The sequence below is a fragment of the Mobula hypostoma genome, chromosome 8 (assembly GCF_963921235.1).
Source record: "Mobula hypostoma chromosome 8, sMobHyp1.1, whole genome shotgun sequence".
NCBI lineage: Eukaryota > Metazoa > Chordata > Chondrichthyes > Myliobatiformes > Myliobatidae > Mobula > Mobula hypostoma.
The window spans coordinates 92,340,007-92,364,742 of NC_086104.1; the positions used below are offsets into that span (position 1 = coordinate 92,340,007).

The 24,736-nt window shown below is 41.1% G+C and overlaps 1 protein-coding gene across 2 annotated transcripts in view; it reads left to right on the plus strand.

The window, feature by feature from the left end:
- Positions 1 to 24,736, plus strand: part of entpd6 (ectonucleoside triphosphate diphosphohydrolase 6) — a 73,530-nt gene that overhangs the window by 34,921 nt on the left and 13,873 nt on the right. For both annotated transcript variants that reach the window (XM_063056333.1, XM_063056332.1), the window contains exons 4-9: positions 1,120 to 1,263; positions 3,401 to 3,476; positions 6,761 to 6,796; positions 7,555 to 7,643; positions 19,869 to 19,948; positions 22,057 to 22,121. In XM_063056333.1, the coding sequence (XP_062912403.1) occupies positions 1,120 to 1,263; positions 3,401 to 3,476; positions 6,761 to 6,796; positions 7,555 to 7,643; positions 19,869 to 19,948; positions 22,057 to 22,121 (490 nt within the window). The remainder of the gene's footprint in view (positions 1 to 1,119; positions 1,264 to 3,400; positions 3,477 to 6,760; positions 6,797 to 7,554; positions 7,644 to 19,868; positions 19,949 to 22,056; positions 22,122 to 24,736) is intronic.

The window sequence follows — 24,736 nt, forward strand, 5'->3', positions numbered from 1 at the left end:
GCTTTATTTTAATGTTGATGAGTTGAGATCTAAAGTTCACTCCATCAGAGTATTGCGGGCATTCACCACATAAAGACAACAACTGTTCAAGGAGCCTCACCACTACCCCGAGCCTTGAAGAGTGGATGATAAGTGTTTCCTCTCCAGCAAAGCTTTCGTCACGAGGACTGATTTCTGTGTAACACACACAAAATCCTGGAGGAACTCAGCAGGTCAGGCAGCATCTATGAAGACTCTGTGAGCAGTCAATGTTTTGGGTAGGACCCTTCATCAGAAATGGAAAGGAAAAGAGGAGAAAACAGAATAAAAAGGTTGAGGGAGAGGGGAAGGAGTACAAGCTGGCAGGTGATAGCTGAAAGCAGGTTAGGAGGAAAAATGGGTGGATGGGGAGATAGGGGTGGAGTGAGCAGCTGGGATATAGGTGGAAAAGGTAAAGGGCTAAAGAAGGAGGAGTCTGTTGGAGAGTGGGCCATGGGAGAAAGGGAAGGATGAGTGGCACTAGAGGAAGATAATAGAAAGGATAAGAGGGAAGCCAGAATGGAGAAAGAGAGAAAGATGGAGAGGGGAGAGACTACCAGAAATTTGAAAAACCATTGTCATGTTGTCAGGTTAGTGGCTACCAAGGTGGAATATGAGGTGTTGATCCTTCAACCTGGGAGTGGGGTTATTCTGAAATATAAAAGCACTGTTTCAAACAAAATGGTGATGGAAACTTAATCAACCACAACACTCTTATTGAAAGAGATGGAATCAAATTGACTCCTACAACTAATGTGACTTTCTATACTAAGTTAAGTACAAGAGAATAGGAACAGGAGTAAATCACTCAGTCACTTAATCCTGCCGTGCATTCAGTATGATCATGACTGATCTGCCCAGGCCTCAGCTCTTCTGTGCCTCTTCCAAATAGCCCTCAGTTTCCTAATCTTTTAACAATAGATCCATCCAGTAGCATAGCCTCATAATTCTCTTGAGTAAGTTACTAAATTTGTGTAGTCAATAAGTAGGAAAAGTGTGTTTGTAATTTTCTAAGTACCATAAATGTTTTTAGACAAATGTATTCCTTGATCAATAAATCTAGTTTATCACTGTTGGCTATATTTTGCTTTTGTATTGTAGAGCACAAAGGGAATTCAAGATCTGCTGGAGGTTGCCAAAGAATCAGTTCCTTATGACCATTGGTCAAGCACTCCTTTAGTATTAAAAGCCACGGCTGGGTTACGGCTTTTACCTGGAGTAAAAGCCCAGCTTTTACTAGACAAGGTAACCTCCTTATTGTATTTATTAGCATTGAATAAAGTAGTTCATTTAGAAAATTCCCATTATGCCTATTTATAGGATATTGTTAAAAAAGTAAACGATGCAGTATTCGAATCAGTCTTTCAAAGGTTGTAATCTTTAAATGCTACAGTGAATTCTTTTTTCATGGTTCTTTGATTTCCAAACTGTGAACCCTGCTTATTTAAATAACAAATGAATCACTTGCATTCTTTCCTCTCCTAGCTTGAAACTCCTTTTACATATAAGCATAAGAATTGAGAGGAGTAGATCATTCAGCTTCTGCCATTAAATAAGATCATGACTGATCTGATTTTAGCCTTGGCTGTACAATAATCCTTTGTTCTTTTTATTGTGTATCTTTGTACCTTTGGGGTGAAGCATTCAAAGACTTTGCTTCCACTTCCGTTTGACAGAGTTCCAGAGATTAATGACCCACTGAGTGTAAGAAACTGACTCACTGAACCCATTCGCGCTCTCTCACTCAACAGGTACAGTGACTTGAAATAAGAACAGAAAATGCTGGAATTACTCAAAAAGTCAAGCACCATCAGTGGAGATAAAAACAGTGAACTGTCATGATCTTTCATCAGAACTTATTCTGATTGTATGCTTTACCTTACTGTACAAATGATGTACTGTATATAAGCATAAACCAAGTAGTTAAAATGTTGAATGTAGGTATAATCAATTTATTTTTAAACAGATAATCAAAAGCTATAGCTTCTAGGATGTTATCTGATGTTAATGCATCACCCCACCTACTTGTCTGTTCAATATAATATGTATGTATCCTTGGATGTTAGGCTCTGAGCTGTGATCTTTTTTGAAACACAACGATGTGATAGCCACAACATCATTCCTGCTAATTTCTAAATGCACTATAAGATCATCTACGTTACATTCGTATATAACACCTTGAGCCCTGTATTCACCAACCTTTTCAATTTTGTCTCCGTGTAGTCTTAAGTTTTTTCCCTTTCTCAAATTTTTCTTATTCTTTATTCTGCAGACTTGAGTAACCTCTCCTTCACTCTCCTTCTCTATTTCTTTATTCATACTTTTCCGAACTGTTGTACCCACCCCCTACTAAGTTAAAAGCCTTATCCACAGACAGCCCTAGTTATGTGATTCACCAGGACCCTGGTCCCAGCTTTGTTTAGGTGGAGCCAGTCCCATTGGAATAGCACCCTCCTTCCCCAGTACTGGTGCAAATTCAAACCCAGTTCGCCCACACCGATCTACGAGCTATGCATTTAACTCTCTGATCTTATTAACCCTGTGCCAATTTGTCATGGTTTGGTTGCTCATCCTTCCTACAGCCCCACGCTCATCCACACGAGCAACAATCTCAGGCTTGTTGGGCAAGCAGAGGGGCTGAGGATCCTCTAGCACTATCTCTAGAATCTCCCTATCTGCCTCAATCACAGTCATGGTCTTATCCCTGGCACAGCCAGAATTTGAGGAATTTAATCTAATGTGCGTGACTTGCCTCCTGAAACACAGTATCCAGGTACCTCTTCCCCTTCCTGGTGCATCGCAGTGTTTGAAGCTCAGATTCCAGGTCATCAACCTTGAGCCCGCGCTCCTGAACACTTGAACCCAGAGCTACAGTGTCGCCCACCAGCACTCACATCACCTGATCCTGCATCCCTGCTTTAATTAATTGTTATTTGATGTCTTTTTTCAGTTAACTACTTCATAAAAAGAACACTACCCGTGCCTCCTTGCCAAAGCCTCAGTTCCCCACTCTAACTCTGTCCACTCAGACAATGGCTGCTCTGCTTAATTCTTACTGTTTATTGGCCCAAGTGAAATTCACACACAAAGCAAGACTTGTTCTTTTCAATGGTTCCTGTTTTTTGTGCCATGTGCATATAAAAACGGGCATTAGTAACTCCATTTAGTAGAACTCATCTGTTGTCACATTTTATGGCTACCGAGAAGAAATGCAGAGGTTTAACTTCTAGCACTACTATACTCTGAGCTTGTAAATGTATGTGTTTATTGAAGCATGTGGGATGCAGCCATTCACTGTCTGCTAAATAGCTAGGATCAAAAGTACAATTGGAAAATGTAATTAAAGTAATTCTTCTGTGTTTTTCTGAATTCCTTCTTCCAGGTGAAAGAAGTCTTTCAATCAAGTCCCTTCCGAGTGTCAAATGATTGTGTTACTATCATGGATGGGACAGATGAAGGTAGGGTACTGACTGTTATTTATGTCTAACATGCATATACTTGGTTAGTTAAGTGCTGCTGATGCATTTTCTGATTATGCAAGGATAACTGAAGAACAGGTTGCAAGGAGGATACATAGATCCTGCAAAAGGACAGTGATCGCTTGGGGATGGGTCTTAAACAGGTGCAGTAGACATTGTTCACAGGAACCTTCACAAGGCTTTAGACAAGGTCCTGCATGGTAGAAGTGTCCATAAGGTGAGATCCCATAGGATCCAGGGTGGGCTTGCTAAATGGATATAAAGTTGTTGGTGGAAGGAGTTAGAGGTGGTATTGAATGGTTACTTTTCAGATTGAAGGCCTGTGACCAGCAGTGCACTGCAGTGATTGGCGTTGAGTCCCCTGTTCTTAGGCATATACTGTTTATCAATGATTTGAATGAGAATGTAAGCAGTATGATTAATAATTTTGCAGATGACACCAAAGTTGGTGGTGTGGTAGACAATGAAGAAGATTGTCTAAAATTACAACAGAGTTTAGATCTACTGGGAAAATGGGCAAAGGAATGGAAGGTGAATTTTAACTCAGACAAGTGGGAAGTTAAATCAAGGCAAAAATTGCTCAGTGAATGGCAGGGCTTTGGAAAGTGTTGAAGAACAGAGAAAGCTCTGGGTATAATTACATTGTTCCCTGGAAGTGGCAAAACGGGTAGCAAAGTGGTGAAGGAGGCATCTGCCTTCATCAGATGGGGCTTTGAGTACAGGAGTCGGGATGTCATATCACAGCTGGTCAGACATTGACGAGACCACATTTGGAATATATTGTGCACTTCTGATCACCATACTATTTGAAGTGCTTAAGCTTGAGAGGGTGCAGAAACGATTCCTAAGGATGTTACCACTGACTTAAGGGCTTGAGTTATAAGGAGAGACTGGATAAGCCAAAACTTTTTTTTTAATGGAGCAAAGGGGTGACATTAGAAACATAGAAAACCTACAGCACAATACAGGCCCTTCGGTTTATAAAATCATGGGGGAGGGAAATTGTATAACATGAATGGATTTTTACCAGCGTAGGGGGAATCTAAAAATAGGGGCCCTAGGTTTAAGGTGAAAGGAGAAAGTTCTAAAGAAGATTTTAGATAGGTACATGGAGCTTAGAAAAATACAGGGCAATGCAGTGGGGAAATTCTAGGCAGTATCTAGAGTAGGTTACATGGTCGGCACAACATTGTGGGTCGAAGGGCCTGTAATGTGCTGTAGATTTCTATGTTCTAAGATCTAAGGGAAAAGTTTTTCTCACAAAGGGTGAAGGTTATACAGAATAAGCTGCCAGAGGTAGTACAATTACAAATTTTAAAAGGTATTTGGACAGGTATATAGATAGGAAATATTTAGAGCGATGTGGGCCAAACACAGGCAAGTGGGACTAGTTCAGGAAGACAATTGAGTCAGCATGGATGAACTAGGCTAAAGGGCCTGTTTCTCTGCTTTATATCTCTGACCATCTGAATGACCGTTTCAAGGTACGATGCCATTGCAGATAGCACAGTGCTATTACAGTTTGAAGCATCGGATTTTCAATTTCGGCACTGTGAGGAACTTGTACGTCCTCCCCATGAACACGTGCATAACCTCTGGGTGTTTGGTTTACTCCCACGTTCCAAAGTCGTACCAGTTAGTAGATTGATTAGTCATTGTCAATTGTTCTGTGGGTTGCAGTGTGCTGCAGCTCGTTGGGACTGAAAGACCTGTTCCCCACTGAATTTCTAAATAAAATACATTTTTAAAAATTAAAAAATAAGAATTGATCAATTGATGTGGAAAATATAATACCAATGTTTACCTGTTACTGGTAGGATCCTGTATTCTATTGTCCAAATATAGTTTTGAGTAGTCTTCCAGATGTACCTGTACCATGCAGCTTAATTTTACTTATCTGTCCTGTAAAATCATAACTATATATCTGTAAGTACATTAGAATGGGGCAGAAATGTGATCTAATTAACTTTGACCATGGAATGATTGTTGGTGCCATACAGGGTGGTTTGAGTATCTTAGAAACTGCTGAACTCACTTTCACGCTCAAGTCTCTATAGAAATGATTCCCAACGTTTTTTATGCCATGGACCAATAACTATTAAGCATGGGAACCAATAACTATTAAGCATGGGGACCAATAACTATTAAGCACAGGTTGGGAACCTCTGCTCTAGAGATTACAAAGAGTGGTGCGAAAGACAAAATAAAATCCAATGAGTGCCAGTTCTCTGGGTGAAAACGTCTTGTTATTGGGAGAGGTCAGAGGAGAAGGATAAAAAAGGTAAATTTGCAGTATCTGGACCAAGGGGAACAAAAATATGCAGATAAACAGTTTTTTTCAAAGAGCTATGTTTCCTGTGATTCTATGATGTGAGTTAAAATTTCAAATGTTTTCTCCTGTGCATATCATACTTCAATAGTTTCAATAGGTACATTTAATGTCAGAGAAACGTATACAATATACATCCTGAAATTCTTCTTCACAAACATCCATGAAAACAGAGGAGTGCCCCAAAGAATGAATGACAGTTAAATGTTAGAACCCCAAAGCCCCCCCCCAGCTCCCCCTCCCATGCATTAGCAGCAGCAAAGCAACTACCCCTCCCCCAAACCAACATAAAAAGCATCGGCACCCTCCACCAAGCACTCAAGCGTGCAGCAAAGCATCAATAAACACACAGACTTGCAATACCCCAAAGACTACTCATTCACCCAGTTTTCGACATACCAGAGGCTCTCTCTCTCCCTAATAAGGACCTGGGACCTGAGGCTTCTGTACCTCCTTCCTGCTGGCATCAGTGATAATTGAGCATGGCCTGGAATGTGGGTGTCCTTAGTGATGGATTCTGCTTTGTTGTGCCAATGCTTTTCTACAAGTGCTCAGTGTTCAGGAGGGCTTTTCCTGTGATGGACTAGGCTATATCCACTATGTTTTGGAGGATTTTTCCATTCAAGGGCATTAGCATTTCCCTAATAAGGGAAAAAAAAGAGGTGTCCCCGTTTCACAGCGAGAGGGGAGACATAAAACAACTTGCTGATTTATGGTGTTAAAAGTCTGTTGTGTTGCTTTTTTCGAGCTCTGTGCCCAAAGAACTCAGGAACGCTTCAAACATTTCTCAAATTTTACATGCAGAATTTTAATGTAAATTCTTTTGATTTTTATTATTTTACTATCAGACACAATATGATGGTCTTTCCATCAGTAAATACTTGCTTTCTGATTCTTTGCCTACTTTCCTGTAACTAGTGCTTTGTAATTGCAGGTATTTCAGCATGGATTACTGTCAACTTTTTAACAGGTAAGCAAAAGTTGAGTTTTCTTGCTGATGCTTTGTGAATTCTACAGAAATGAGTTTTCCTGACTGTTAATGTTAGTAAATTAATCGTAGGAGATTTTAATCCTAATGTGGCCAAGATGTTTTTGTTTAGTTACACATCAGTTGTGTTTTGCCCGGCTGAATCCATGTGAAAGTCTCGTGGGCAAGTACAAGCATTAAAGAGCTTAGGCAGCTCAGTGTCTATGAATGTTGCCAAGAATTAGTCACTTGTTTGGTGTACCTATTAAATTTGTACTGTATACCTAGCACGCCCTGTTTAGATAGCATAATTTCTGTTGTACTCCTCTCTTCTTGATAAACTACTACTTTCTTGAATCTTCGTGAGAGTTTTTTCTTCTCCCCTTTTCGATGATGAAATAATTTTCTTGAAATCGTTCCAGTGTTCTGCCATCTTAGACCTCTTCCTTGTTTTTAATGTTCTATGGTTTTGTCTCAAGTCCCTACCTGCTTCACCTGTACTTGCTTTTTAAGGATCACCTTGGTGTTCCTGTAAGCATTTCTCACGTAGCAGCAGCCAGATCCTTCAGGGTGTCTCTTGTTCCTTATATACATGTTCCCTTGAATTGTATGGGTAGTTGTTGATTTACCACAAGCACATTCAATAAATCTGCACTTTAAGGGAAGGAATGAGGCTACATGCTCTGGTTTCAAATACGTTCTCGGGGGAACTTGATTTTTGTTTGATTATTGCAGTACTAATTGAAGTGTATTCATTTCAGACAGCTTGCAAGATTCAAAGCAAGATGCTGTTGGAATGCTTGACCTTGGGGGTGGTTCTACGCAAATCACATTTTTGCCTCACAGTGAGGTATGTTTTGAATATGAATATCTAACTTGTTCCATGAGTGGCGATCAGAGTTGTGACCTGCCTGAATGTGATTAGTCGAATGTAACTTTGTTTCATCCAATTTTTTTCCCCAGGAGTATACATGTATAATGTGTAAAGTAAATACAATTGGGACGTCTCTTTCTCTACGTTCATTTACCAGCACTCCAATATGTTCCCTTGCAATAACTCAGTGACACTCATTGGGTTTCAGGAGCTTTGCGGGGCGGGTAGGGCGTGGCAGCAGCAGATCCCTAAAATGTGCTCCTTCCCAAAAAAGCATTTGTGGTGGAGCTTCAGTGTTCCCCTCAGCATGTACCCTGGAATGTAGCAGTCAGCGTTTACCTTGTACATTGTAAACTGGAAGACCAGTGGGTTGTAGGCAGGCCAACATGTGTCTGTCACTGAGCGGTATAAATTACTGCTAAAAGCTATGGAGTGCAAAAGTCCTTAATGTTCAGCTCTCTTTGAGGCTAAGCTAATTTATTTTATTTTTAAAAGTGCTATGCTGTATTTAACCCAACACCACTTCAAATCACACTTATTTCAAGGTTTGATATGGCACTCCAGCACCGTGCAGTATAGCCTGAGCAAGTAAATGTACCAGTGGTTTGCAAAAATGCTATTGAGAACTGCTCACAACACACACTTCCAGAGTCCAGGCATCTCCCTTTTAAAAAAAAACTACATACTGTTTCCAGAGTCCATACACACCTCCCTTTATTAAAGCTCCACACTGTTGCCGGAGCTCAGACAAATCCCCCTTTATAAAAACTACATTCTGTTCCCAGGACCCATACACACCTCCCTTTAAAAAAAACTACATACTGTTCCCAGAGCCTGTACACACCCTCTTTATAAAAACTACATACTGTTCCCAGAGCTCATACATATCCCCTCTTTGTAAAAACTACATGCTGTTTCCAGAGCTCATACATATCCCCCTTTATAAAAACTACATGCTGTTTCCAGAGCCTATACACACCCTCTTTATAAAAACTACATACCGTTTCCAGAGCTGATAAACACCACCCCTTTATAAAAGCTACATACTGTACACAGAGCCCATACAATCCCCTTTATAAAAACTACATGCTGTTCCCAGAGTCTGTACACCCCCCCCCCACTTCCCAGAGCCGGTACACACCCCCTTTATTAAAAATTACATACGGTTTCCAGAGCTTGTACACACCCCCCTTAATAAAAACTACATGCTGTTCCCAGAGTCTGTACACCCCCTCTTTATAAAACTATATTCTGTTCCTGGATCCCATAGACACCCCCTTTATAAAACTACATACTGTTTTCATGGCAGGTGTGGATACATCAAAGCTAGCCAAAGGTCAGTTTGGCAACTGATTGTCCATACGACCATAAGATATTGGAGCAGAATTAGGCCATTTAGCCCATCGAGTCTGCTCAGCAATTTCATCATGGCTAATCCATTTTCCTCTGAGACTCAATCTCCTGCCTTGCCCACCTGCCATCCCCTTATTCCTCAATGCCTTGACCAATCAAGAATCTTATCAACCTCTGCCTGAAATATACGTAAAGACTTGGCCACCACAGTTGCCTGTGGCAACGAATTCCACAAATTCACTACCCTCTGACAAAAGAAATTCCTCCTCACCTCTGTTCTCAAAGGAATGGAAATTCTGTGGTCTTCTGTTCTTAGACTCTTGACCATAGGAAACATCTTCTCCACATGCACTTTCACCATTCAACAGGTTTCAATGAGGTTGCCCCTCATTTTTTGAGTTCCAGTGAATACAGGCCCAGAGCCATCAAACACTCTTCATATGACAAGCCGTTCAATCCTGGAATCATTTTTGTGAACCTCCTTTGAACCCTCTCCAGTTTCAGCTCGTCCTTTCTAAGATAAGGGGCCCAAAACTGCTCACAATACTCCAAGTGAGGCCTCACCAGTGCTTTATAAAGTCTTAACATAATATCCTTGCTTTTATATTCTAGACATCTAAAATGAATGCTAACATCACATTTGCCTTCCTCACCACAGACTCAACCTGCAAATTAACCTTTAGGTCAGGGTTTCCCAACTGGGGATCCGCGAGAATTTGCTAGGGGTTCTGCGAGAGATCGTGATTAAAAACAAACATCATTTTTTGAATTCCACGTGATGCTAGCTCTCACGATGGTGGGCAGTGACTGAGCAGCTCCGTTAGCAATCTTAGTAAAGGTCATTCAGTCCAGTAGGACTGTGTTTGTTTGATCGAGTCCATTCTCAGTTTTTGATGCGAGATAGGGGAGGCTGTTGATAATTGCTGAGCACTGTATTGCGTGGAGGGGAGGATGGTAGGTTGGTGGTGAGTGCTATATTGTACGGGGGGGGGGAACAGTAGGCTGATGAGGAACGTGAAGTGTGTTTTCAGAGCATTGAATGGACTTGCCCAACTTGGGCTGTAACGTTAGCCTCTCCCTCCCAAATTACCTCCCCCAGCTTCCCCTGATGTCGACTGACTTATGGGAGCGAATAAACTCTACTGGTGTCATAGAAAATTGGAGGGAAATTTGTGTTCCAAAGAAGGAATTTTTACACACTGTAAAAAGCTGCTGGTCTGCCACTTTGCTGTTGCTGTAAACATTGCAAAAGGTGGATTGTGTAGGTTAGAAGTAAATTGTGAAGTTTTAGTATTTTTTGCAGTTTTCTCATTTAGTTATTGTTTTTTATTTTATTAATCCCTGTGTTTTACAGATATGTCCAATGGTCCAATGTGGTTATATTTTTATTCATATTGTTTTGGCTTCTGGTTTTTAGTGACTTTCTATTCAAAATTGTCAATCAGTTTTCATGTTGTAAATAGCATTAATTGAAATCAATTTACAATCATTTTAAATTAAATCTACCCAGCCTACTTTTAGAAAAATTAAATACCATTTTAGCTTAAGCCAGTTATTAACCGAAATTTGTTATGTTTGCCTTATGAGTTTTTAAAATTTATGAATAAGAAAGGAGGAGGTAATTTCAAGAAAGGTAAGCTAAGCTTTACCTGCTTTTTCAAGAAAGGTTGGCTAAAAATTCATTGTCTACTCAAAAGAGCATTGACAATTATTTTTGGATTATTATCTCTACAACTTGCTGATCAAGTTAACATACCATGAGCTGTAGATAAATAATTTTAAAAGGTTGAGAAAGGCTGCTTTAGGGAATCCTGCACAAGGACGCCCAAGATTTTTGTATTTTCTCTCTATTTAGAAAATAGTCAACCCTTTTACTACTTCTACCAAAGTGCATGTCCATACGCTTCTCAGCACTGTATTCCATCTGCCATTTCTTTGCCCATTCTCCTAATCTAGGTCCTTCTATAGCCTCTCTACTTCCTCAAAACTACCTGCCCCTCTACCAATCTTTGCATTGTCTGCAAACTTTGCAACAAAGCCATCAATTCCATCATCCAAATTATTGGCATATAACATTAAACCAGTGGTCCCCAAGCACTGGGCAGCAGACCAGTACCGGGCCGCAAAGCATGTGCTACCAGGCCGCAAGGAAACAATATGAGAGTCCGCTGCACCTTTCCCCCTTCCCTGTCATGCACTGTTGAGCCATTACGCACGCGAGGTCATTACCCACGCGTCATCCATGTCAGCGCAGGAAGGAGATCAACTCCTGGAGCTTGCAAATGACGACGGGCTGAAAAGTATGTTTGACATAACATCTCTGCCGGCATTCTGGATCAAAGTCAAGGCTAAATATCCTGAGGTAGCCACGAAAGCACTGAAAACATTGCTTCCATTTCCAACATGCCTTTGCAATGAATGCAGCAAAAACTAAACCAAAACAGACTGGACATAAGGAACCCCCTTCGAGTATCGCTGTCTCCCATCACCCCTCGATAGGACCGTCTTGTTGCAGGAAAACAAGCCCAGGGCTCCCACTGATTCAGCGATATTGGTGCGTTGCAATGATTTTATATGTTCATACGGGGAAAATAGATATATAACCATTACAGCACGGAAACAGGCCATCTCTGCCCTTCTAGTCTGTGCCAAACGCTACTCTCATCTAGTCCCACCACCCTGCACTCAGCCCATAACCCTCCATTCCTTTCCTGTCCATATACCTATCCAATTTTTCTTTAAGTGATAATATCAAACCTGCCTCTACCATTTCTACCAGAAGTTCGTTCAACACTTACTTCAAGCTCCCCTGGTAATTGACTTATCACTATTTTCATGCGAGGAAAATATGCGATGTGTGTTTAATATTAAATTCGTTAGATAAAGACTTTTAGAAACGAAATTGAGTGTATTAGCTACTTATCATCTATATTCCGGTCAGGATTAACCCCCCCCCGAACAGAATCGCCAAAAACTATTTGTAGAAAGAGAAATCGGCACGTACATGCATGCGCATTGGTGCCCGCGCAAGGCTTCATGGGCATTATAGTCTTTCTCGGGGTAAACGCAACGTATTTGACTGCTACTGTTGTCCGTTGGTAAACCTACCCGCCCCCCCCCCCACCGGGTCGGCCGGTCCGCAAGAATATTGTCAATATTAAACCAGTCCGCAGTGCAAAAAAGGTTGGGGACCCCTGCATTAAACTAATTGGTCCCAACACAGAGCCCTGTGGAACACAATATTAGTCACCGACAGTCAACCAGAAAAGGGTCCCTTTATTCCCACTCTTTGCTTCTTGCCAATCAGCCACTGGCTTATCCTTGCTAGAATCTTTCCTGTAATTCCATGTGCAACCCTCAGTTTGGCTAGCGGCTTAATCTAGGGGAAGACAGCCCCCGGCAAAATCTTGTTTGGGTAGATGCTGCGTGATGTGTTCCCTTGTTACAAATCAATACCATGAAATAACAAACAATACACAATATGCAATAAATGATTGAGCTTTGTAATTCTTAATTTGACTATATGGTTAGTAAAGAAACAATGAAAAGGGGTCCATTCTCATGAAACAGTCTAATGCGCAATGTTGGAGCTTACGGTTCCATCCATTTGTTCCCCATCAACCTCTGAGCGTAGCCGACTCTCGGACCCTCACTTCAAATCCACTCTGTCTGACAGTCTACCAGCTCTCTCCATTTGTGTCTTCCCTCTTCATCTCTCCCCAACAAAAGACAGCAAAATCCCTGCTCCCAAACCCACAAGAAAGAACAACATGCCTCTCATTGGATAGCACACATTCCAAAGCCCCGTTATCTCTAGTCATAACCCAAACATTGCTGCTACAGAGAAACCATTACCTTAGCAGTGAAACATTACAGAGAGGCCATCTTAACTTGTTAAACAGCCTTGTGTGGCATCTTGTCAAAGCCCTTCTGAAAAATCCAAGTACACCACATCAACTGATTTTCCTTTGTCTATCCTGCTTGTTATTTCTTCAAAGAATTCCAACAGATTTGACAGACAAGTTTTTCTTTTGAGGAAACCATGCCGACTACAACCTATTTTATCATGTGCCTCCAAGTACCCTGAAACCACACCCTTAACAGTCGACTTCAACATCTTCCCAACCACTGAGGTCAGACTAATTGGCCTATAGTTTCCTTTTTTCCTGCCTCCCTTCCTGACATTTGCAATTTTCCAATCTTCTGTAACTATTCCCGAATCTAGTGATTCTTGAAAGATCATTACTAATGCCTCCACAATCTCTTCAGCTACCTCCTTCAGAACCCTTGAGTATACACCTTCTGGTCTAGGTGTCTTGTCTACCTTAAGGACTTTCAGTTTCCCAAGAACCTTCTCTCTAGTAATAGTAACTTCACACACTTCATGATCTCTGACACCTGGAACTTTCATCATACTGCTAGTAACTCCCACAGTAAAGACTGATGCAAAATACTTCGTGTGCGTTGCAAAATACCTGATCAGTTTGTCCACCATTTCCTTGTCCCCCATTACTACCTCTCCAGCATTGTTTTCCAGTGCTCTGATATCCACTATTGCCTGTCTTTATGTATCTAAAGAAACTTTTGGTATCCTTGTAAATATTATTGACTAGCTTACTTTTGTGCTCCATCTTTACCTTCTTAATGGCTTTTTTTAGTTGCCGCCTTTTGGTATTTAAAAGCTTCCCAATTCCTCGACTTCCCACTAATTTTTGCTTTATTATATGTCCTCTCTTTGGCTTTTATGTTGGCTTTGACTTCTCTTGTTAACCATGGTTGTGTCATCTTGCCTTTAGAATACTTCTTGCTCTTTGGGATATGTACATCCTATGCCTTCTGAATTGCTTCCAGAAATTCGGCCACTGCTGCTCTGCCGTTAACCCTGCCAATGTCCTTTTCCAATCAATTCTGGCCAGCTCCTCTCTCATGCCTCTGTAATTCCCTTTACTCCACTGTAATACTGATACATCTGATTTTAGCTTCTCCTCAAAATTCACGGTGAATTCAATCATATTATGATCACTTGTCCCTAAGAATTCTTTTGCTTTAAGCTCTCTAATCAATTCCAGTTCATTGCACAGTACCCGATCCAGAATAGTTTATCCACTAGTGGCTCAACCACGAGCTGTCTAAAAACCCATCTTGTAGGCATTCTAGAAATTCCCTCTCTTGGTATTCAGCACCTGCCTTATTTTCCTAATCTACCTGCATATTGAAATTCCCCCTTGACTATTGTAACATTGTCCTTTTGGCATAGATTTTCTATTTCCCTTTGTATTTTGTAGCCCACATCCTTATTACTGTTTGGGGTCTGTATATAAGTCCCATCAGGGTCTTTTTACCTTTGCAGTTCCATAACTCTGTCCAAAATGATTCAACACCTTCCAACCCTATGTCACCTCTTTCTAATGATTTGATTTATTTTTTACCAACAGAACAACACCACCCCTTCTGCCTTCTTCCTGTCCTTTCGATACAATGTGTATCCTTGGACATTATGCTCCCAGCTATAATCTTCTTTCAGCCATGATTCAGTGATGCCTACAACATCATACCTGCCAATCGGTAACTGTTCTACAAGTTCACCTACCTCATTCCATGTACTGTGTGCATTCAAATGCAACACCTTCAGTCCTGTATTCACCGTTTTCCATTTTGTCTGCTTTTTACATTGCAACTCATCCTGTTGACTGCAGTTTTACCCTATCATTACACATTCTCACCGTTCTGTAAACCAACTACCTCATCTTCAGCACTATCACTCCTGTTCCCATCACCCTGCCAGATCAGTTTAAAACCACCTGAAAACTCTAGCCTGCATGCCTGCAAGGATATTGGACCCCCTTGGGTTCAGTTGTAACCTGACCGTTTTGTACAAGTTGTACCATCCCCAGGAGAGATCCCAATGATCCATAAATCTGTACCCCTGCCCCTTGCACCAGTTCATCAGCCACACATTCACCTGCCAAATTGTCCTATTCTTACCCTCACAGATACAAGGCACAGAGAGCAATCCAGAGATTACTACCCTGGAGATTGTGTTTCTCAACTTTCTATCTAGCTTTCTAAAATCTCTCTCCAGGACCTCCTCACCTCTTGTCTATCTATGTCATTGGTGCCAATATGTACCAAGACTTCTGGCTGCTCACCCTTGCCCTTAAGATGCCATGGATCGGATCAGAGACATCCCTGATCCTGGCACCAGGGAGGCAACATGCCATCCGGGTGTCTCTATCGTGCCCATAGAACCTCGTCTCTGTTCCTCTGACTAAGGAATCTCAGTACTGCAGACCTCTTCACCTCTCTGCTTTTCTGAGCCACAGCACCAGACTCAGTACCAGAGACCCGGTAACTGTGGCTCCCTGTTGGTAGTTCATTCCCCCTCAATATTATCAGAAGTTGTATAATTATTATTGAGGGGAACGGCCACAGGCGTACTCTGCACTGGCTGTGCACTTCCCCTCCTTCTCACAATCACCCTGTCTCCTGCAATTTAGGGGCGACTACACCCTTGTAGCTCCTGTGTATCACCTCATTTTCCTGTATGAGTTGAAGGTCATCGAGCTGCAGCTCTAGTTTCTTGAAATATTTTCTGAGGAGCTGCAGCTTGATGTACATCCCACACACAAGACGGAACACTGCCCCTGGTGCCATTCTCACTAAACTACTTGGCCTAACAGATAAGGAACGAACAAATCAGAACAGAGAGAATAGCTTACAGGATACTTTACCTCACCTAAGCCTGATGAGCCAAAGCCACTCCAAAGACTGGCACGCTCAAAAGAAAGGCTACTCTGCTCGCACTTGAGTTACTTTTATCGGCCCCTTCTATTGAATCCCTCTTGCTGATTGATCGCTCCTCAACTCAGAGAAACTGCTGCGAGACTCTGCCTTTAAAATCTTGATCACCGTTCTGGTTAAAAGGTTGTTCTTTTTACGCACCCCTGATGTTGATTGTCCAACTCAGAGAAAACTGCTGCGAAGCTCTGCTTTTTAAATCCTGAACGTGGACCTGACTGACAGGTAGCCCTTTTTACACACTGCCTCTTGCTGATTGGTCGCTCCTCCACTCAGATAAATTGCCTCGAGACTCTGCCTTTAAAATCTTGATCGCTGTCATAGTTAAAAGGTTGCTGCTTGACGTTGATTGTCGAATTATTGTTTGTTGTTGCTCTCTGATTTGAAGTTAGTTTGCCCGTTTACTCCACATAATACTCAAAAATGCAAATCTCCCTGTGTATATTTTAAGGAACTCTTTGGTTTGATTAGGGAACATGTGGTTCAAGCCAAATTATGCTATTACATGTTCACTCAATGTCCTTCGGAGTAGATAAGTTAATAAGACAGGTCACGTTCTTCAAAGCGGGAACTGATACATTAATGAGTCTCCTTTTAACAGATTAAAAAATCTTGGGTTGGTTGGGAGCTAGGAAAACTAAAAATCAACCCAGACTACACAAGCATTTTATTTCAGAAGAAATATGTTAATACATCACTTTAGGATTTCAGGATAGCCAGGGTTACGATGTTAATACAAGGATGCTCACGGCTCCACATGTTCAGGAAGTTTAAAGTTCTGAGTTCTAAGTCTGGACGAAGTTAGAGTTTGGGAAGGGTGAAGCTAAGGAGGGATTGGAAAATAATGTAATTTTAAGCTGTCCCATATCAGAAACCAGTGCACCAGAAAAGGAGAGGGTGGAGGGATGTTTCAGCCCATAGTTTTTAATTCTCAAAAGAACATACACACTGAAAATGGAAAAACTTGTATCTCAATACTTTCTTGGTATTGTTAGAATTTATGATAAATCTAATTTATTTCTGTTCTTCCCTGTGCTGACAATATTTCATATTTATTCAAGGTATAAGTGTGTTCATTTGGCACTATTAAAATTGTTAGTTTAATTTCACTGTATAAATTTGCACAAATTGTGTATTTCATTCAATGAAAATTATTACTGTTCTCATTGTAATGAAGTATTACCAGGCTCTGCTGCCATCTATTGGGCACAGCTTTCAGTACAACAAAGAAAACGTTTACTAAGGTTAGAATCTTGAGGATTGCCTTGCTCAATATTATGGAAGTTTTGATTGGTACAAACATAATTCCAGTTTAGTGTTTTGTTGCTGTCGCCCTGACAAATTTATTCAGCAATATCCATTTGATCTGTGAGGAAAAGTTGCCATTACCTTGCAAAGATCAAAAGATTATTTTATGAACAGAAGATTATATTGCATTTTGGTATTCCTTTAGATTTAAATTTTCTAACCAATTATGATGTGCTCTGTTGAAATCGGCCTGATTGAGATTGTACGGTCAAGTGAGCTTACTGCAGAATGGCTGTATTTCTGTCAAAGATCACTACTCGATGTGCAGAAAACTCATTAATATGCAAAAAAGTGTTTGTGAAGGCTAGTGTTAAGTTCCTTGAAATTTCATGAAGTGAAATTTCAAGTCACTTCTTTTGAATCTGTGAAAGATACCACAGAAATCAAATAGTGTATGATGGGAACAACTATTGATGCTGCTGAGTTGGTCTTTGGGAGTGAGCGTGGTGGTGAAAAGGGTGTTGTATGTTGGATTAGAGCTGATCGTTGGCTGGGACACCAGTAGTGTCAATAACTTATTGGTTTGTATTTACTCCACAGTAACACAGTTTAGAAGAGGTGACCTCTTCAAAGCTGTTATTGCTCTATTTCCAGAAAATAAGGATATATGCGTTGTTGTTATTGAGTGCCATCATGGTGACCCCATGGATAGCGTAGTTGACAACAGGGCTTTCGTAGCAAGATACGGAAGTAGACTGCCAGGCTTTCTTTCGCACAGATACTGCTGCTGCCCAGGTTGGGACCCGGCACGACCATCCACCTCCAAGTCCAGTGTTGATGCTGCTGCACTTGCATACCGAATGTTAATTTAGGACATGAATGTCGAGGGACTTGTCTGCTGTACAATACTCTCCCATTTGAATGACTCACTGACAGAAAGTTAATGAAGGATACACATAATCTACCAAGGAAGTCAGGGACAGCAGGTGAACAGGAACACCACCAGCAGGTTGAGATCCAGGTTTTACACTGTTCTGAATATATCACTGCTATTTTATGGCTGATGTGTCCAAATCCTGGAACTCCCTCCTCAGCACTGCTGTGGGAATATGTTCACTAAAAGTATCACAGCAGATCAAAGTGATGGCTCACCGCAGGAATCTAGGGATACAATTTAAATGTTGGCCTTGGCAGTGAAAACACCAAAAATAAAATTTAACGAATTAACTTCATTTTGCTTAGCTTTGTAAATTGGATCTAATTCGATTGCACTAGGAAAATAACTAACCTGATGTTGAAAACAGATGTCTTATTGTCTAGCATCTGCAGAATCTCTTGTATTCTTGCTGATAATGCACACTTTGAGAAGATTCTCTAAAAACAAGATGTTTTATCAATTAATCACTTAACATGCATATATACTTGCACCATTTTTCTGCTGCCTTGCATGTATACATCCTGTTCATTGCCAACATTCGCATAAAATTACAATCGCCAGTTATCACGTGGTAACGTCACAATGTTCAGTCGTTTATTTGCACCTGGGTCTGAATTACAGTGTGAACACCTCAACTGGTTTCTGTTGACAACACTCCCAACTCGTCCATGACCTACTTACGCTGAAGCTCTTAGAGTCATAGATTCAGATTCATTTCTCTTAACACACTTACATCAAGACATATAGTGAAATGCGTCATTTGCTTAACAACCAACACAACCTAAGGATGTGCTAGGGTAGCCCGCAAGTGTCATCACACATTCCGGCGCCAACATAGCATGCCAATAATGTTCAGCAGAAAACCAGCGGAACAACAAGACAGGCCCCTTTCCTCTCTCTCAGGTCTCTAACCCCAGGACAACCCAGTCCATGGCCTGGACTTGCAGGCATCGAACCTCCGACTTCTGGATGTGCCATCAGGCCTCCGACTTGCAGACTCACCAAGTGTCCACAGTCCATCTGCTAGATCCTATTGCAGTTTACCCTTCCATGTTTTATCAATGAGCATCTGTAGAGTGTTTCTCTTTCTGCAGGGATTAAAACCACATGTAAGCCAACTCATGTCTCAGTTTTGTAGAGCCAGAGGAGTGACACCATTGTTAAAAACACCTGGGCGGAGACTCTGACCAGCAGTGCCGGGGAGGGTTGTCAACTGCTGCCGACTATGGAAGAAAAGAGTCATACAGCCCAGATACCATAGAAATGCCAACCATTATACTGGTCACTACTTGTTCTGTTTTCCTGTATTTGGCCTGTAGCCTACTGTGCTGTGGCGATTCAAATGGGTTGTCTAAATGCTGTTTAAATGTTGCGTAAGTACCAACCTCCACCGACATCTCAGGCAGCACGTTCCAGATTCCAACAGCTGTCTATATGGAGGGGGGGAAGGGAAGTGGAAATTCTTCCTCATATCCACTTCAATCCTCCTACCTCTCAACTTTTATCTATGTCCTCTTGATTACAAACGGACTGAGTTGCTATATTGTTGAATGTCCATATAGGATTCCTTGCCTTCAGTAGATTAGAAAACCTGAGAAACAGGTTTCTCTTGGCAAGAAATATTTATCAAGTTATTTGTTTAATTATGAATCCAGGCAAAACATATATTGCTGCATTTGTTTGTCTAAAAATTAATGTATTTCAAAAGTATTTAATTGGATACGCTGTGGGAGTGTGTTATTTAACACTGATCTTTTTTCCAGTCATTTTGTGTTATTTTAAGATGTCTTAAGGATAGTTATTCAGATTTTAATCTCCTTTTTGGAACAGCGGCTTTTGAATATGTCTTCCTGTTTCTTCTCCAGATGACACTCCAGACCTCTCCTGTTGATTATATTACCTCAATTCAGATGTTCAATAGCACTTTCACACTTTACTCACACAGGTTAGTAACAAAAACAGACAATGCTGGAAACCCTCGGCGGGTCAGGCAGCATTGATGCAAAGAGAAATATAGTTAATGTTTCCCTCTGTTAGATCTGGGTAAGAGAGAAAAACAAAGTTAATTTTCTGTTGCAAAGAAGGTGGGGGAGGAATTAGTAGAAGAAATCTGAATGGGTGAGATCAAATGAGTTAATGGGTAAGGTTGTTTTCGGGTTCCTCTGGATGTGCTAGAATGCACTGAAAACCTACACAATATAGCATTATTTTTAAATATGAGCATTCAGAAAGTGAGTTGGGTTAAGGTAACCTGCGAAATTCAATGTTAAAGTAGGAACAGAATTTTTGTTATGTTTTATGTAGTTTCATTTGTTCTCTCGAAGCAGATTAGATAATAAAAGTACCAATGTGGTTCTTCCCCTTATTAAACCAGTGTCAATGTAAAGAAATATTTTGAGATTTTATGGAACTATGGTTATCATTTGGGTGGCGGGGTGGAGATGCGTCTCTACCGAAGGAGGTGCAAGGCACCCCTTCCCTCCACTAGCCTGCAGGTCACTGTTGGGCAAGGTGTAGAACCTGCTTAGCTCCCTGATCAGGGTCACGTGAAGCCACGGGAGCAGCTGGTAGATGGTCGTATGAGCAGCTGGTGCACATCAAGCCCTGGTCATGCGACCACTGATGTCAGGCGGACAATCTGAATAGCATTGATGATGGCTGGGGTCACCCATCTTGTAAAGACACTGCTGAGAAGAAGGCAATGGCAAACCACTTCTGTAGAAAAAATTGCCAAGAATATTCTCGATACAGATAGAAGACTACGATTGCCTATGTCATATGACAGGGCACAAAATGATGATGATGATAGTTATCCAAGTGGAAAAAGTCTAAGATTTGCAATGGATAAATCCCTTGTATTTCTCAGTTCACTGATGCCAATCTCATTATAATCCCATTCTGTACCATGTCACAACAGCAGAAGTCTTGTTTGAAAAGTAGAACTGCTTTGCCAATGAAGATTCAATCTGTTTAATATTCTCCATAAAGTATGTTGCATATGTATTCCAAATATCTCACTCATGACATGCTTTGCAATCCCTAATTTGCAATCTGTCTGTCAGCTCCAGGCAACACTTCAGGTGTGTTTCTGACTTGGAGATGATCAGTCATAATGCCGCAGATGGTAATTTTGCGTTACAGCTTTTTAGCTGATCCTTAGGTTCAAACAGTTAGTGCACGTGCTTGGCTGTGGTTCCTCTTGTTCTTAGCAGGGTAACTATTGAACAGCAGGTCATCATCAGTGCCAGAGAATTCTTTTTGCCATGTGTTCACAATTGCTGCTTGAATCAGCTCCATCCATTGCCTTAATGTAGCATTCCACAGCCAATTCCTGAAACATCATCCCAAATTCAGCTCTGAAAATAGAGTGTTGGGTCTTGACCAGGGGAATGTGCACAAAAGATCAGCCAGCAAAGGGGGAATTCTGAGGAACAGGACTGGAAGAAAGATGGTTTGCAGCAAGCCCAAGCTTTTTGCATCAGCCTTCAAAGAAATGTACTTGTTTTCTACTTGCTGCCTCTAATGTTAGTATTCTTTTCAGCGTTTGTGTAATAACTATTTGTAAAGGGAAGCCTAATCATGCAAGAATTCAGATGTTGGACAATTTGCAGTTGAAAATTTGTTTGGGGCAAGGAGAACCTAAAATTCTGAAATGGGAAGTGAATGAGTACTTGAGGAGAGCAAAGAAAATGGAACTGTCTGCTCCAACAAGCTAGCTTGTACGAGATGGCTATAAAAATGATCATTTGGTTTCTTTTATTTTGGATTTACTTTTCCCATGCTTTAGTAATATTAAAAGTAATAATTATGATTTTCACAATGAGAAATTATTGCTAAATAATAGTTCCTAATTAATTCAAGCTCCTTTAGACTAACAATTACTGAGCGCATAACTTTTCACGATTGTGATCTATTTGAATAAGATGTTCAGCCAAATTCCATAATTATGTGCCTCTTTGTAGCTTCCTATAGCCAGCTTTAACACAGGAAGAGTTTATATTTATTCTGATGACCTTTATTTCAATTTTCACTAATATTGTTTTCAATTTTCAGTTACTTGGGGCTTGGGCTGATGTCAGCGAGATTGGCGATTTTAGGAGGAACTGAAGGTAGACCAAGTAAGTTGACATAACAGGTCGTAGTTTTTTCTGCCTCAAGGAGGATATCTTTCTTCTCGCTTGTTACATTGTGCTGTATTTAGCTTTGTAAAGGACTCAGGAGACTGTTACCCAACATAGTGGCATAATGGTTGAATTGCTGGATTAGCAACCCAGTGTCTGCCTGGTGATCCAAAAGCATCAGTTCAAATCTCACTGGCTCTGGGGAAATTTAAGTTTTGAGTAATTAAATCTGTTTATTATTGTATTTATATCTGAAATAAAAGCTGGTGTTGATAATAGTAAGCTCAAAACTGTTGGACTGTCATAAATTCATCTCTTGAGGAATACACACAAAATGCTGGAGCAGGTCAGGCAGCAACTCTGGAGAGAAGTAACCAGTTGATGTTTTTGTCTGAGACCCTTCACCGGGGCTGGAGAGGAAAGGGGAAATTTATCTGTTTCACTGACCTTTAGGGAATGGAATCCGTGTCCTTACCCAGTTTGGCTGATTTGTGACTCTAGATCCATCAATGTAGTTGACTCTTAGCTATCTACATGGTACAGGTGTACCTAGAGCTGGTCAGAAAACGCCAATATCCACAGCCCTTGAACTAATTGAATGAGTTCACTGGAAGGCAAACAGGAAGCTGCAGATGCAGGTCTCTACCAAGTTAGCGTAATGGTTGGTGCATTGCTTTACAGGATTAGTGATCACAGATTAAACTTCAGTTCCCATCGCTCTCTGCATGGAGCTTGTATGTTGTCCCCATGACCACATGGGTTTGCTCTGGGTGCTGCGGTTTCCCCCCACATTCCAGAAAGACATACAGTTAGGGTTAATGAGTTTTGGGAGTGCTGTGTTGGTGCTGGAAGCATGAGGCACCCCCAGCACAGTTGTTGCTGATTTGCTTTAATGCAAATGATGCATTTCACCGTATGTTTTGATGTACATGTGACAAATAAGGCTAATCGTAAACCTTTAAGTAATTCTGCCTTTCCTCCTCCCACCTTGGACCAAATCACTGGGCCAGGACTCGAGCGCATGAATTAAGGGCATGTATGTTGGTGGGAACCCCACCTCCTCTAAGTTCTAACTTGGACATACATTGCTGTTTCTTCATCATCCCCAGGTGAAAATCCTGGGACTCCTTATCAAAGAGCATTGTAGGAATGCCTTCACGTGCAGACTGCAGTGTATCATGACTGAAGGCTGAGGACTTCCTTCTCAAGGTAAATCATGGATGAATGAAATCCAAACTCAGCAGCAAAACATAAATCGGAGCTCAAGAATGTTTTCCTTCAGTGATTGTAAATCAAACCTTATGTGTGTACAATCCTGTTATTGCAAATCACCTCCACAGCTCAGCTGGGCAGTGGAAACAATGAGCGCCAACCTGACTACAAAACCTGTTTTGTGGCTTGAATTCTGTGTTATAAATAGCTTGTATTTTTGTATCTAAAGTTGCATGAATCTACGCAGTGGTCACTTTATTAGGTACAGGAGTGGAACTCAGTCTGGTCATCTGCTCTGCTGCTGTAGCTTACCCACTTCAAATTTCGACATGTTTTGCATTCTGAAATGCTCTTCTGCACACTACAGTTGGTATTTGAGTTACTGTCTGAACTAGTCTGACCATTTTCCTTCGACCTCTCTCGTTAAGAAGACATTTTCGCCTTAGAGACTTGTGCATAAAAATCCCAGGAAATTTCTAAAATACATAAACCACCTTGTCTTGTACTAACAATCATTCCACAGTCAAAGTCAGTTAGATTGCATTTCTTCCCCATTCTGATGTTTCGTCTGAACAACAACTGAACCTCCTGACCATGTCTGTATGCTTTTATGCATTGTGTTGCTGCTACATGATTGACTGATTAGACATTTGCATTAATGAGCAGGCGTACCTAATAAAATGGCCACTGAGTGTAGACTGGACAGGTTAGCTGGGAATAGACACCACGGGTGAGTAGTATTGTACTATTTCAGGTTTCAGTCTGTCATCCTGTATATAGAACAGTAAAGCCCACAATATCATTGTGCCAATCTAGCTAATCCCATCTGCCTGCACGTGGTCTATTATCCCTCTATTTCCTGCCTGTCTAAATGCCTCTTAAGCGTTGCATTCACATCTTCTTCTACCCTCTCTCCTAGCAGCACATTCCCACTACCTACCACTATTTGTGTAAACAAAACATTAGATTTTCCCCTTTCACGTTAAACCAATGACCTCTAGTGCTTGACACTTCCACCCTAGGAAAACATCTCTGACTATCAAACTTGTCTATATCTCTCATAATCTTATAGACATCTATCAATTCACCCCTCTGCCTCCAGTATGCAATAACATCTCTAACATCATGAATGGCTCTGATGCTTCATTCCCAGATGAGCTCAGTGGCTTTTATGCACGCTTTAAAAGGGGGAATAAACTATCTACACGAATCCCTGCAGCAGCTGGTGACCCTGTGATCTCTGTCTTGGAGGCCGACATCAGAACATCTTTCAAGAGGGTGAACCATCGCACAGTATCATGCCCTGATTGTGTACCTGATAGGGCTCTGAAAACCTCTGGAAAAACTCTATAATCAACTGGCAAGAATGTTAATTCTATCACTGCATCAGTCTGAGATTC